The sequence below is a fragment of the Leopardus geoffroyi genome, chromosome B4 (genome assembly GCF_018350155.1).
Source record: "Leopardus geoffroyi isolate Oge1 chromosome B4, O.geoffroyi_Oge1_pat1.0, whole genome shotgun sequence".
NCBI classification, from domain to species: Eukaryota; Metazoa; Chordata; class Mammalia; order Carnivora; family Felidae; genus Leopardus; species Leopardus geoffroyi.
In genome coordinates this window covers 53,419,554-53,433,698 of record NC_059341.1, presented here as the reverse complement: position 1 = coordinate 53,433,698, position 14,145 = coordinate 53,419,554, and the positions used below count along the sequence as shown (strand labels likewise).

At 39.0% G+C, this 14,145-nt stretch overlaps 1 protein-coding gene across 2 annotated transcripts in view; it reads right to left on the bottom strand.

The window, feature by feature from the left end:
• PDE3A (phosphodiesterase 3A) overlaps positions 1-12,260 on the bottom strand; it is a 317,086-nt gene extending 304,826 nt beyond the window's left edge. For both annotated transcript variants that reach the window (XM_045463832.1, XM_045463833.1), the window contains exon 1: positions 11,236-12,260. In XM_045463832.1, the coding sequence (XP_045319788.1) occupies positions 11,236-12,195 (960 nt within the window). In that variant the 5' untranslated portion in view covers positions 12,196-12,260. The remainder of the gene's footprint in view (positions 1-11,235) is intronic.
• Between the last annotated feature and the right edge of the window lie 1,885 nt (positions 12,261-14,145).

Sequence of the window (14,145 nt, the reverse complement as noted above, 5' to 3'; positions counted from 1 at the left end):
AATTTAGGTGCTGCTTATCTAGCAAAAACAATTCCAATCAGAGCAAAAACAAATCATTAAGAGTAAAAACAGACAGTATTCAAGATGGTACAGACACATAGCTAGCTTCCTGTCCCAAAATGTAGTTAAAAGATTTTGCTTCTAAATTTTGTATTAAAATGTCAAATTGGAAATGGCTTATTTTCAAAAATATATTTTGCTTATTTCAAAACACAAATTTAGGACTAAATTCTTAGTTTGTAATTTATTTTTTTCAAATAGAAACATTCAGGTTTTTAAAAAATAATATATTTAAAGAAATCTCAAACTCTCGATAGTTTTCAGTAACAGCAACCTTTCAAAAAAAAAATCTACCTATGAGACCATTTGACATCCACAAAGTAAAAGAAACTTGTCACTATATAATATAGTTGAACGTAACCTTTTTTCCACTACACTTGTACTCCCAGTTTATCTAAGGGCATGATAATCTGACTGCCATGCTGAAAAGAGATATTTTTGATTTCAGTGAAAGGCTATGACAATATCTCTATTAAGTATTAAAACTTCAGCAACAAAATATTGTTGGTTTTAAAGGTTTCTATCTTAACAAGTTCTATTAAAAACTAGATATATCAAAATAATTGGATAAACTAAAACTTGCCATCTCAAGAAAATGGTGCCCATTTCTGGTTTTTCAGCTCATCTGGACTCTACAATTATGCCACCAAGTTTCTAGATTATTTAGCACAATTGACAAGTCATCTCTGGAAACAACGGACTCAAATCAGATTTCGTAATTGAGCACAATTAAAAGAAAAAAAGAGAGATTTACTTTACATTAGACGTTTCCAGATATACACCTATTCAGTAAGAACCTCTAACAAAAATAGAGACCAACACAGTATACAAGGGCGGCAGTTCAGATCACCTGCCAACTCTGCAGAAAGTGATGGGAACAAATAAAGTCAATGCTTATTCTTTGTCATGTTGAACATGGAGAAGGCTTAGAAGACTTCAATTTTTATTTTTCTAAAAAGATGTACCTAATTTCAAAGCTTGTTTTAACATTTACACTGTGACGATCTTGGTGGTAGCTTTGGTTATTTTCAGTTCGGAATGAGCTAAAAATAAATATCTAGGACTCATGCTGAAAGTGGGATTTCCTCCCAGTAAGAGCACAGCAAATTCAGCCCCTTATCTGACACATGCAAGAGAACAGTTTTTTAAGTAATAAAAATACAAATACGTTAAAAATCTAAGTTTGTGGACTAGCTGATAGGCTATTTCTTTTCTACTTTCCATAGAAATTCACTTAAATCCGTTTAATCACTAGCTCAATCAGTAGATTAGGGAGATAAATATTTCAGATTGAAAGTCATTTATTTCTTTTCCATCCATTACACCTGCCAGCCGGCACCCACAATGAGCAAGGCGCTGGGCTGGAGCAGGCTCTGAAGTTTGATTCTTTTATAATGAAAACAGTTATGATCAGAGTCTGACGTTAGTTCGTTAGCCTAGAAAGCAAAGTTTGAAGGTAGCCTAGGCAACTCAACAGGTCCTCTGCTTTTCAAACTTTGAGAGGCTGTTGAGGGGTCAGGACCCCAAAATACAAACTACCAAACAAGGGGATGCTTTGTATCACCATGCCTCACGAGGAGCATTGCCTAAGTGGACCTGTGAATTGAATCATATGCAACGCTTAGTTTAAAAGTAAGAACTATTTCCTTCATTTTTAAACTAGCGTTTAGGTAAGAGTGCCGACTCCACGTGGGTTGCCACAAAATAAAGCATTCCCAAAAGAACATTTTTAATGACTTCAAACTTTATTTAAGTGGATTATACCTGGACAGAGGCAAACACCTGCCATAGACATAGCATAAATATTCAGTTATTTAAACTTCCTTCAGAAGATGGAATATTTTTATTAAAATCCTATTAAATCAAAACCACAAGCTTCTTGCATAAAATTATTTCCATAATCTGACAGGGTACTGTGGGGTGTGGGGGATAGAAAGGTATTCCTCCAATTTTAAATATACTCTGAGGGAGAAGAATCTCCTAGGTTAAAAACACATGAAGTAAAAGCATTTCTTTGAAACACACACACACACACACACACACACACACACACACAAACACATACTTTATCAGAAAAGATGACTAGCAAAAAAAGTTTTACACAACCAACTTCTGCATTTTTTAAAGCAATTTCAAAAATTAGCCAGGGTGAATGACTAGTTACATTCAAATACAAACTCTTTCAAGTAACAGTTATGATTATTATGATACTTTATTCTCCAGCTAGCTACTTCAAGAAGTCTAAATTTAGCCAACTTCACCAGGAGTGAGCCTGAGTTCACATTATTTCATTTTAGCTAAATGTGCTTCTTTGCATATCATGATTCTACTGCCTTTTGTTCATTTTAGATTTCCCAAGTGATACGTGAAAAATCTATGTATCTCACTATTTTTATTCTGGAATGCAAAGATAAATAATGGGCCTGGCTCAAAGAAAAGGAATTTATAAATCAAAGGTCACCACAAGCATCACACACAGATATAAACCATTATACACAAAATAAACACATACTTAAAAAAAAAATCATTGTATGTATCTGTGTATATAAAGCAACATGCCTTATACAAAAAGTAATTTTCCCTGCATTCTCAATGTAATACTGGAACATTGCCTAGAGTTAACGACTTTGTGGAGTTTGGGGAGAGGAGATGGAAGGGGACATTCAAAAATCACTACCTTTTTCAAAACCTGTACCTTTTTCTGAGTTCACCCTGCAGTTTGAAATCACACAGAGCTCCAAAGCCACCTCATCTCAATCTCTAGTCTTGAAATTCCATACTACCTGAATCTCTAATCCTTTCTATACACAAAATAGAACTATTTCCATTTCGTTTTGTATAGTGTTTGCATAAACAATGGTGAGAAGTCATCAGCCCTTTACAGACACTGTTATACTTTTCGTCCATTAAAATTACCAGCAGGTTTGTCACTTTAGTTTCCTAAGTTACCAAGATAACGACCTGCACTATAAACATAAACACTTTCATTTCTAAAGAGACATTAGATAACCCAATTATACACTAATCACCATGAACGTGACTAATCACATGGTCACACTGTCCACACAAGCGATCCCTGTTAAAAATCAAACTCTGAAAGGCAGAATCATAAATAACTGGCAATTTTAATACTGTGTTACGAATCATGTAAACATAAAGTCTCCTTATTCAAGAAGTCTGTGAAACTCCCCTCCAATTATAATATTTTTAAATATGTGCAATAATGTGAAATGAAGAAAAGACGAAAAACAGACTTTCCACCTATTAGTGTAGCAGTTAGTGGTACAAGAAAGAGTTACTAAGGTCACTTATAAATTTGAATGATTGTATATCAAGTGCCATTATTAAATCTACATAGACTTGCTATTCATTATAACTGAACAGGTCACATGCATATTCAAATATATCATTTGTTTAAAAGGTAGGGGCACCTGGATGGCTCAGTCAGTTAAGCATCTGACTCAGTTTGGGCTCAGGTCATGATCTCACTGTTTTGTGAATTTCAGCCCTGTGTCAGGCTCTGCACTAACAGTGTAGAGCCTAGTGCAGAGCCTGCTTGAGATTCTTTCTGTCCGTCTCTCTCTCTCTCTCTCTCTCTCTCTCTCTCTCTACTCCCCTCCTGTTCACACACTCTCAAAATAAATAAATATTTTAAAAAATTGTTTTAAGTACAGCTGCACTGTCCAAAAAGATAGCCATTAGTCACATATATCATTTGAGTACTTGAAATGTGGCCACACCAAACTGAGATATGCTGTAAGTGTAAAACATACACCAGGTATTTAAATTTACAACAACAACAAAAAAAAATGCAAAATATCCTGATATTTTTATATTGATTTTATGTTGATATGACATAATGGATTACTTTAAATATGACTATCGTGGATTTCACCTGTTTCTTTTTACTTTTCTATGTGGCTACTCGAAAATATAAAATTAAATACGTGGCTCATGTTAGATTTCTATTGGACAGCGCTTATCTATAATGTTTACAAGACTGTTTTCATCAAAGCCACTGGGTGACACTGTTTCTCCACTAAATTGGTACAACCAAAGCAATTTCCTGGCAGAGGAAAAAAATCACACACACAGGCATGCGCACATGTACCCATGTGGACATATACACCAAGAGACATAATATGCTCTTTATATCTATATTCATGGGATGAAACTTTCTTAGGATGAGAGAAAAAGTACACTATAGTAATTTTATTACTATCTCAGGATGACAACATGAACACATTTAAGTAATTTTATTACCATTTTAGCAGGACTAGCTATATTTAAAAGTCTGTAATGATCATTCAGATTCCTCGATAACAAATGACAGCTCTAATCAAATCAAACAGGCTGAACTTGTTTAGTTGCTGATTTTTCCCCAACTAGCTTTCCACCTTATAAATGGCAATGTTCTTCACAACCTCCTCTAATATTACATCCTATTTACTTACATTTTAATGGATTCCTGAGGAAACCATGCAAAATAACTTAGGTGAACAAAAACCACCAGCTGTTTTTGCTAACAAAGAAATGCTTTACTGATGTGCAGATTACTTTTTGCCTTGGATTTTGAAATCCTGAACATTTTTAAATAGATATAAAAAACTAAAATAAAAACAAAAATCAATAGTCAAGCCACCAGAGCATGCTCTTCTTTGATGAGATAAAGACTCCACAAAGTTAGACTTTGCAATGCAATTGATATTCAATCATGGGACAAAGTCCTGAATGATACATTACGGAGGCTACCTGGTACTTTGATAACCAGAAAATTCATTGTAAGGGCTCAAGTTTTCTGTTGTTATTTGTCCATTCAATGGGTTTTATTCAAATTCTGAATGAGAATTTAGAATTCTTTCCATGTGCAACTCACAAATGATACTTAAATTTACCAGCCTGACTCCTTTCCTACTCTTCCCCAAGCAGCATATTCAGGCCCAAGAGAAAAATGGATAAAACCCAACATTTTGCCTCAGTCTGACTACATACATTTAGCTGACTTTCCCTCAGTTTCTTCTAAAATCAGACTAATTTTAGTCTCTTAACTACAAACTGTACAGAATTGAGCATTTTGAGATCTCCTTGCTACAAATAAATTACTTAAGGCCATAAACTACCTCAGGATATGAAAACAATCATTGTACTATATTGAAGTGTAACTTCCTAAATCCTGTAATAGCTTTATTTCAGAAGTACTATGAAGGTATACTAATGTAACTTCCATTTCAAATAAAAAATTCTGTCTTCAAAATGCAAAGTTGCTGAAATTCTAAAAACATTTATGTTTAACCAGTAATGAGGAAGTTATGAAAATCTATGAAACTATAGACTTTTATCCCAGAAAAATGAACAGATGAAGTTTTGCATAAAATTTCAGAGAAGAGATGAATGGTTCTGGATCTAGATGTAAAACCTATGCTCAGCCATTATATGCATTCTTTCAACTATTATCTAAGAGGTCATTTAGCTATTTTACTGATTTCCCCTTTTCTTATGTTGATCTCTCATTACCCTAACTGGCTTTAAGCTCTGGAGAGACAAGTACTATATTATATCTGTGTATAATTTGTATGGCTTTTCGCACACAGCCTAATATATAAAATGTGCTGATATGACATTCGAGAGGTTCACTGACCAAAGACCTTTACGGATAACATTCGCTAAATGTAGCATCTTCTTTTAAAACCGTAGTATACATTTATGGTGAACACATATAGCTGACTATTTTTGAAAATTTTTATCCAACAGATCTTTCTCGGAACTACAATTTATTCAACATCTTCAAGATATTTTTCTTCCAGACAGTAAGCTGTGTATTTTATGTTGACAATAGCATTATATTCTTAGATCCAAGTTAAGACAATTCCCTAAAATCCTTATTGGGGAGGTAGGAGATCCTTCTAAAAAATACTACCAACAGTAAAAGTATATATAAGTAGTTACTAAGAGGATTTAAATTCCCATACAAAAAAAATAATATTCATTTGAATATTAACCGAGCAAATTTAAATATAAGAATATGAAGATACCTGAACCTTCTGAGGTTCATTATGAATTATTTAATAGAGCTTCATTAAAAACATGAATGTAGAAAGCAAACACAAATTAGGTTTTCAATCTCATATCTTGAGGGTTTTTTCAAAGATACAATTATAAATATCACAAGAGAAGAGGAGGAGGAGGAAGACTCGATGGGATAGGAGACAGAAGACCAACTAAATAAACAATTCACCACAAACATGTAGGGTCACACATAATTTCACAAAGCCAAAGAAACTTGCCCTATGCAAAGGCACTGTGTCTGCATGTCAAAATCTCTTTAGGATACCACATGCTACAACAGTTGCATTGATTGCCTTCCTACATCCATGAGATTACATCTCACAACAATAATGTTTCCTGAAAAATACAACTCCTATCCTAAATCCAAAATAAACTCATTCATTCGATAGACATCATTGAAAACTTGTGTTAATCTACATAGACTCTATTGGGATGTTACTGGCACCAACCATATTAACTGAAATCTTAAAACATATAGAAATCTTTCTAATTTTGAGGTTCATAAACATTCCATTTCAATTCTATTTAAAGGAGAAGTGAAATTAAATTTAGTAAAGCCTTTATTCAACTAGAGTCGTGCAAAGATTAGTCTCAGAATTTTATTTCCTAATAGAATACAACAAATTCACACAAATGTCACTACAAATACAATGAATGCTTTTTCATGCCAGTGTCACTCACCCCTGCCTGCCTGCACCCCCTGCCCAGGCTTTTCAAAATGTATTTCATACACAGAGTCACTGTTCTGGTTGTTTATTTAATTAACATGACAGCCCAGCATACACAGCATTTCTTTCAGTTCTACAGTTTTAACTTTTTACACTTTAGACTCAATACAGAAAGAGTAAAATTACTGTTTGACTCCTTCCAACCTCTGTAAATTTATATAGATTCACTGACTATTTCTGTCAGTTAAAACCGTTTTTTCAGTATGCGTTAAATTTATCTGTATATACAAAGTAAAAATCACAATTTTGTCCCCACAAACACACAAAATTATTTTCCTTTACCTTTCCCAAGGGATAAGTCTTGTGTTTTTCTTTTTTAATGTTTTCAGAAGTTGAGATTAATTAATTTTAATTCTGTCAGCAGGTCATAAATAATCAGTATTGTTCTTTGTATCACCATAAGCTGAGTTATCCTACTGAAATGTTATAAAATTAAAAACCTATGATTGTTTCTGAAATTTATTCAGTTTGAGGAATATAGTGTATTATACTTAAATGTATTAGGAACTCAAAGGACAATATAGTCTTTATTTTCAAAAGAAATAATTCTGTATTTTTATAGCCACACTATAAACAGAAGTTATACTTTTCCATATAAAAGATGTATCAAGGCCTATCTGTGTCTACCAGCAAAAAGCATACCTATTTCTCATATTTTTGTTTTATTGTTGCTACTTGCTTTTTCATTTCAAAATGTCTTTCTTATGTCAATGATGAAAAACTTGATTCTACTTTTGACAACCAACCACCAGGCTCCACTACATTCCTACAAAAATCTGTTGTTGCTAAAGATGTTTAAGAGTTTTTAGGGAAATGAACATTTTGAATTTTAATTCTACAATATAAAGTATATAGCCATACATTTCTGATGGATACGGTATCCATCCTAAAGAATTTTGTCAATGAGTGGTCCAAATAACACGAACAGAGAGAGACACATACCTGGGGTGTATTTTGTGTGAAGCCATAGGCAAAAATACTAAATTCTTGACATGTAACCAAAATAAAATAGCATTGGTTAGGAATCTTTCAAAATTGAAAGTGCAAGGTGGTCACAGTAATTAGAGAGGAACGACCAGCCAATGGTGTTCTTTGACTTATAAAGAGAATAGAGACACCACTTCAAACACAATTTCCAAATGGTAAAAATTTCATAAAATTTTATATTGAAAAATAGCATTAATCATACAAAATATCTAGTAATTCAAGAAATTCTAAGTATCTTGTATAGTCCAGTGTTTAGACAGTGCAGTGATAACTTGAGAGAGACATATCTGCTCTAGAACGTGAACGAACACCCACTTAGAAAAGATACATATACCATAATGGACACACATGTGCCAACCAAAAAAGTGCAGTTTGACACACTGATCTACAAAATCAGCCTGAGTCTTGAGGATACTGGACTAGTATACTACTGAACTAAAAGCCACACAAATATTACAAACTTTTCTTTACGAAGAGTCAAGATACCTCCACTTGCATTCACAGACAGACCCAGTATCAGATTAATTCTGTGACTGAGGACTAGCCCTATTTTTCCTTCCTTCGCTTAAAGCCATCTTCATCATCCACACTGCAAAACTAATCCCATGTGCAATATCCAATCTGTAGACTTAGCTATGGTTCAGGAAGGAAGGGGGAAAAGAGAGGAAAATATCTCTGTCAGTTAGTTTGTCTTACGAGGATTTTTATCATCCATTCTCCTTGACCTTTTAGAATCGAGTCATTGAAAAGAGGTAGCTCGCAAGCAAGCAGCCACTACCATTCATACAGAGAAGAAAAGGCTGAAATTCTCTCACCTTTAAACCTCGCAATGAGCAAGGTCCAAGTAAATTCTCAAGAGGCCTCTGCCAGCCTTTCTGGGCTTTATGTCCTTACGCCTCCATTTAAAATTCACTTGTTGCCTATCATCTTGAGTTGAGAACAGACATTCTTTCATAAAGGTAGTATTCAGGGCAGGGTCATATATGTGTTTTACAAGTATTTTGATTCTTGACTTCATAAAGTATGCAGATGACAGTGTACACTTTGCACTCTTAACCAGAAGTTTGTTTCCTTATGATAAAACAGATAAGCCTTTTATTATATAGCTCCTGAACTTTTCACACAGTTAGGCTAACGTATGAGATATTGCCCTATCTTGTAAGAAACTATTCCATGTTAGTTCCCACCCACCCACCCCCAATTCTACTCAGCAACAATTTTAATGAGCCATATATGAAAACTAGCCTTAAGTAATACGCACACACTAACCAGTACCCTCATTAAAACTTCAAGGATCTAAATTTCTACTAAATGTAACCTTGTTTTTTCCATCAACCATAAGAGATCTAGTCTCTCTCACTTGAGAACATTCTTCATAAAGTCTTAAAAAAAAAAAATAGGAACCAGAGAAAATGGCCAAAGTAGATTATAAATGTGCATTTTCAACACCATTAATCAGCAAAACATTTAAAAATGCAATGCTAAGTTTTCTTGTAAGTCTGCACATTATTTGAATTTTCCATTTATCAATTCAAATCAGAGAAAACCAAGAAAAATCTGTAGGATAATTAACACTGCTAGTTAACTCACCTAAACACCTTTACATTAAATCCACTTGGAGCTCCTTAACTTCTAAATGTTGTACGGAATTTCAGAAATGTAAGAGGTTAAGTGATATTAATTTGTGGTCAAGCTATTTATGATTAAATCACAGATTTGCCTTACAAAGTATGGTTCAATTTTGCAATGATCATATCACATTCCCCTTCAAGTCAAAGAAAAGTGTTCAAACTGTAATTAAACTAGCGGTGTTTTCATTTAAAAAACATTCTCTCCTGACACTTTGAAAAGAAACTGAACTGTGTTTCCCCCCTAATTGGTTTACCTTTAAATAGATGGCTTATTTTATTCTGGTGATTTCCAAATTTCTACCAAAACTAAGTATCAGTCAGTGGCCTGTTTTTAACTTCACTCTTAGAGTAAGCTTATACCCAAGAAATATTTGCTTTATCTAAACAAAAAGCTAAATAAGTACATTTGTTTTAAAATAAACACAGAGACTATGATGCTGTCATCCATTCTGCCAAATACTGTCAAACAACTGCATTCTGTGTAATCAACTCCATTTCAAAAACAAACTAGCCACCACACCATATGGTGACTGCTAGGTCTTAGAATCTGCATGATTCTACACAGAATAACCTAAAAAGAAAAGCTTACTATATATTAGGACATTCTCCCACTCACTAAAGTTGTCCTAAAAAGACCATAGATAGGCATAAATTTAAATGGGAAAAGTGTAAATTTCCACTTGCTGTGTACATAATAAGCTCTCTACAACCCCCACCCCCTTAAGTGTCATTATCTGTTTGGAACAGAGAAGCAAACACTTATGTATACCTTTTCAGAAACAATTTGTATTTAAAATTGGGATTTGTTCTTTTATGCCCTTTGTAGCAACTATATTCCATGGTCTCAAATCCCTTAATGATAAGGAGATTCATCTCCAAAATTCACTAACCTTTTTTCCCCCCTCTAGGACAACTTCATTCATAATTCTCTTCTTTCTTTTTGAGAGATTTATACCACCAGCAATCTTAGAATTATTCTCCTGAATTAATATTTCCTGTATAATCTGAATAAATTCATTTGAATTTCTAAACATCCACTTAAGCGCGCAATCAAGAGAAATGTTTTCTTTTAGTTGACACTAAGAGCTCAGTTCAAGACTTTGACAAATTCCGCAGTTCAGACATATTGTTCCCCAAATAAAAGTTTATCATTAGGATACAAAACACATTAGCACATAAATAACTATGTCCCCAAGTTACATTTAAAAACAAACTGGGCACCACCAGATGCAGCGTCTTCAAGGAAAACTTACCGCAAAGCCAGAAAGTGTGTATCAACACCTCACCTTCAAGCATTCTTTGCTTTTACTGACTTCCATAAACATCTGTCACTTTGGATGAAACTTTATCAAAAGTATTTTAAAAATCTAGTGAGATCCACGTGTTGAAAAATCACCCAGTGCTAAAAAGCTGCATTGGAAGATTTCTGCTACATTAGTAAAGCTACGAGAGTACTTAAGTGGAGGGAAGTCAAACGCCAGGTGTAGCACATCTAAAAAGTTGACCCAGCTGTGGAAGACCCTGCAAACGCCACCTAGTTTTGTTACTTATTATTGTTTCTTTTGTTCAGGTTGTAAAATACTGTGGGAGACGAGGAGAATACGTGTCTAGTTTCCTACTAGGTCTGAAGTTAGAGCACTTTTCTAGGCTATCTTTGCTTTAGTACCCAGTTCTGGGATTCCCTCCACTTTGGGGCGAATCCCAAGCGTTTCGAGTCTTCCCGAGAGGCGAGAGGCGAGCGAGAAGAGCTTGCCAGCGCTTACCTGTTCCCTCGGTATGCAGGGCAGGGAGGTCCTCCGATGAGACTTGCTGCTGCAACCGGACATCTCGGCGGACACCACGGAACTGGACCGCCTCCTCCTCTTAAATGCTGGGATATCTTCCCTGGTCCCAGCAATCAGCTGGGACCCGAAATGCTCCCTCGGAGCCGCCCCCGCGGGCTGCGGCAAGATTTGCTCCACGTACCTGGCCAGGAGGAGCCCCAGCACGCCGGCCAAGTACGCCAGGTAAGGTCTCCAGGCGACCTTGAACCTCTCTAAGGAAATGAGGGACACGGTCCTGACCGCGCTAGTCAAGGCGATCATGAGGACGCCCAGCCTCAGCCTCAGCACCAGCCATGTCGCGGCGGCCAAGCAGCTGAGCACCACCCCCGCGGCCGGGAGCGAGAGTAAGTGATCCTCCCCGACGCCCAGCCCAATCTGGACGAGCGCTTCCCCCCCGCAGCAGGCTGCCAGCAGTGAGACGGCCAGAGGCAGGCGCACCCCGGCGCGCAGGAGGTACAAGCCCATCCAGAAGAAGGCACACAGGAGACTGAAGAGCAGCGCCGAGGGCTGCAGCCAGGGGCTGAGCGGCGCGCCGCCCCCGGGAGCACCTCCCCGAAGCCCGGGGAAGACGCCCCCTTCTGCTCCCAGGGCCGCTTCCTCCGCCGCCGCAGCCGCCACCTCCTTACTCTGCGCCGGGTCCCGGCCGATCTCCCCGCGCACCAGCCTCACCAGCAGGGCCAGCAGAAAGGACAGGGAGCCGGCGCACAGCGCTGAGGAAAGTTTCCGGGAGCGCCGGAGCGGCTGCAGCACCAGGTCTCTCCAGCGGCCGCGGCTGCCGGAGTCCCGCGGCGGTGCGGCGCCGGGGCGAACGGGGTAGTCCCGGCCCGCGGCGGGGGCTGGATGCACCCCACCGTGGCCTGGCTTGTCTCGGACTCGGGCGGCCTCGCGGGGCACTGCCATTGTGTGCCCTCCTCACGGAATCCCCAAGGTCCCCCCGACGCCCCCACCCCGACACATGCACGCACGCACCCTCTCCCTAATCCCACCCTCGGAATCCTTCCTTCTCCCCGGGCCCCCGAGACCCACTACAAGTTTCAGCTTCCCAGTAAACTCCTGGGGAATCCTGGATGCTCCAAAGAGACGCCTTCAAGTTAAAAGCTAGCACAGACACAAACGATCAGACTTCCTCCTTTTCTCTCTTTGGAAAACTCTTAAAAATTGTGCTCCACCCCCACCCCCGATTTCTATCCTCCGGGGTCTCTTCCTACTTCAGGATTTTAAAAATTGCCCCACGCGCCCCGCGCACGGGGGCTGCAGCCGCTGGAGGAGCCGGAGGCGCGGGGCGAGCTCGGGGCCATCTCGTGCGGCGCTCGGCGTTGCGCTGCAGCGCGCCGGGCCCGCGGCGTCTGGAGGTGCCCCTTTTCTTCCTTCCTGCAGCTCTTTCTCTATCACTCTTTCTTTCTCCTCGGCCGATCCTCCCCGGCACGGCCCCAGGAAGCGAACCGCCATTCCCCGGGGCAGAAAGCAAAGCCTCCCCTGCGTCTGTCGGTCCAGTCCATGGCAAAGGGTGGCAAAAAAAAATGGAAAGGGGGCTGAGAAATAACCAAGAAGTTGCTAGGTCCCGTCGGAAAGAGACACAGTCCGAGAGGCTAGCGGCAGCGGCAAGAAGGGAGGGAGGGAGAGCGAGCGAGCTGGAGAGGAAGGGAGGGTGAGAGGAAGGGAGGGTGAGAAGGGAGAACGAGATTTACTTTTTTTTTTTTTTTCTCCCCTTCTTTTTGGTGCGATGTAGGTGGTGATTTGCAGTTTTGCAAAAGGGAAACGAGTTTAGACGACTGGTTAAAACTGTATTAAAAAAGCGGGCAACTGGAGTGATCAGCGACTCAGCTTGCTTGCTGCTTTCTTTAAGGCAACTCCCTAGGAAAGCTTTCCTAGCCGAGTTCCCGCCTCCTCCCCCGGAGGAGGCGCTGCTTTCAGCGCTTTGCCGCATTCTCCTGAGCGGGTCCCGCACGCACTTGAGCACGTTGGAGAAAGGGTTGCTGAGGCTGCTCTACCACCGCCCAGCTTACTGAAGCCAGGGGTTGCGGGTTTCTGCGGCTGGCCCTCAGGCCGAGCTTCCTAGGACGTTAGGAAAAAAGGATTGTCCTTGCCTACTTGTCAGGCAGTGGAAACTAACATGCTACCTCCTGATGACAAGCCACATCTACTGTCAGTGATTCAAAGATGCTTCTTAGTTCTCAAGTCAGTTACAACAGCAAACCAATTTCAGGTGGCATTGTAATGCTCTGGCTGCTCCTGCTGGAAGGTCTGTTTTAAACAGAACCCAAGCCTTTCCTATTATTCCAAATGATGGAAAATCTCAAAAAGTTACCAAGACAGTACCAGCATTATTATTTTTCAATTTTTTTCTAATGTTTATTTATTCTTGAGAGAGAGAGAGACAGAACGTGGGCAGGGGAGAGGCATAGAGAGAGGGAGACAGAATCCGAAGCAGGCTCCAGGCTCTGAGCTGTCAGCACAGAGCCCAATGTGGGGCTTGAACCCATGAACCGTGAGAGCATGACCTGAGCCGAAGTCGGAGCTTAACCCATTGAGCCACCCAGGCACCCCATAACAGCATTATTAAATTGGGAAATAAGAGTTGAGGGCGGGGTTTTTTGTTAGTTTGTTTTTTCCAAATTGTTATTTGAAAAATCCAGGGTATGAGAGTATTAGGCAACAGCTGTTGATGGTGGGTGGTAAATACATGGAGATTAAGTGACCCCAGCCTCAATAAGGTTTACCAAATTAAGAAGCCTAAAAGGAATTAAAAGAAATCTCAAGGGAGAAGTGAGGCCAGGTAGGTTAACAGCAGGAGAGCTCTGAGAAGACTCACTATGTTTGTGAAATAGTATGTCTACCATAAAGAATGCT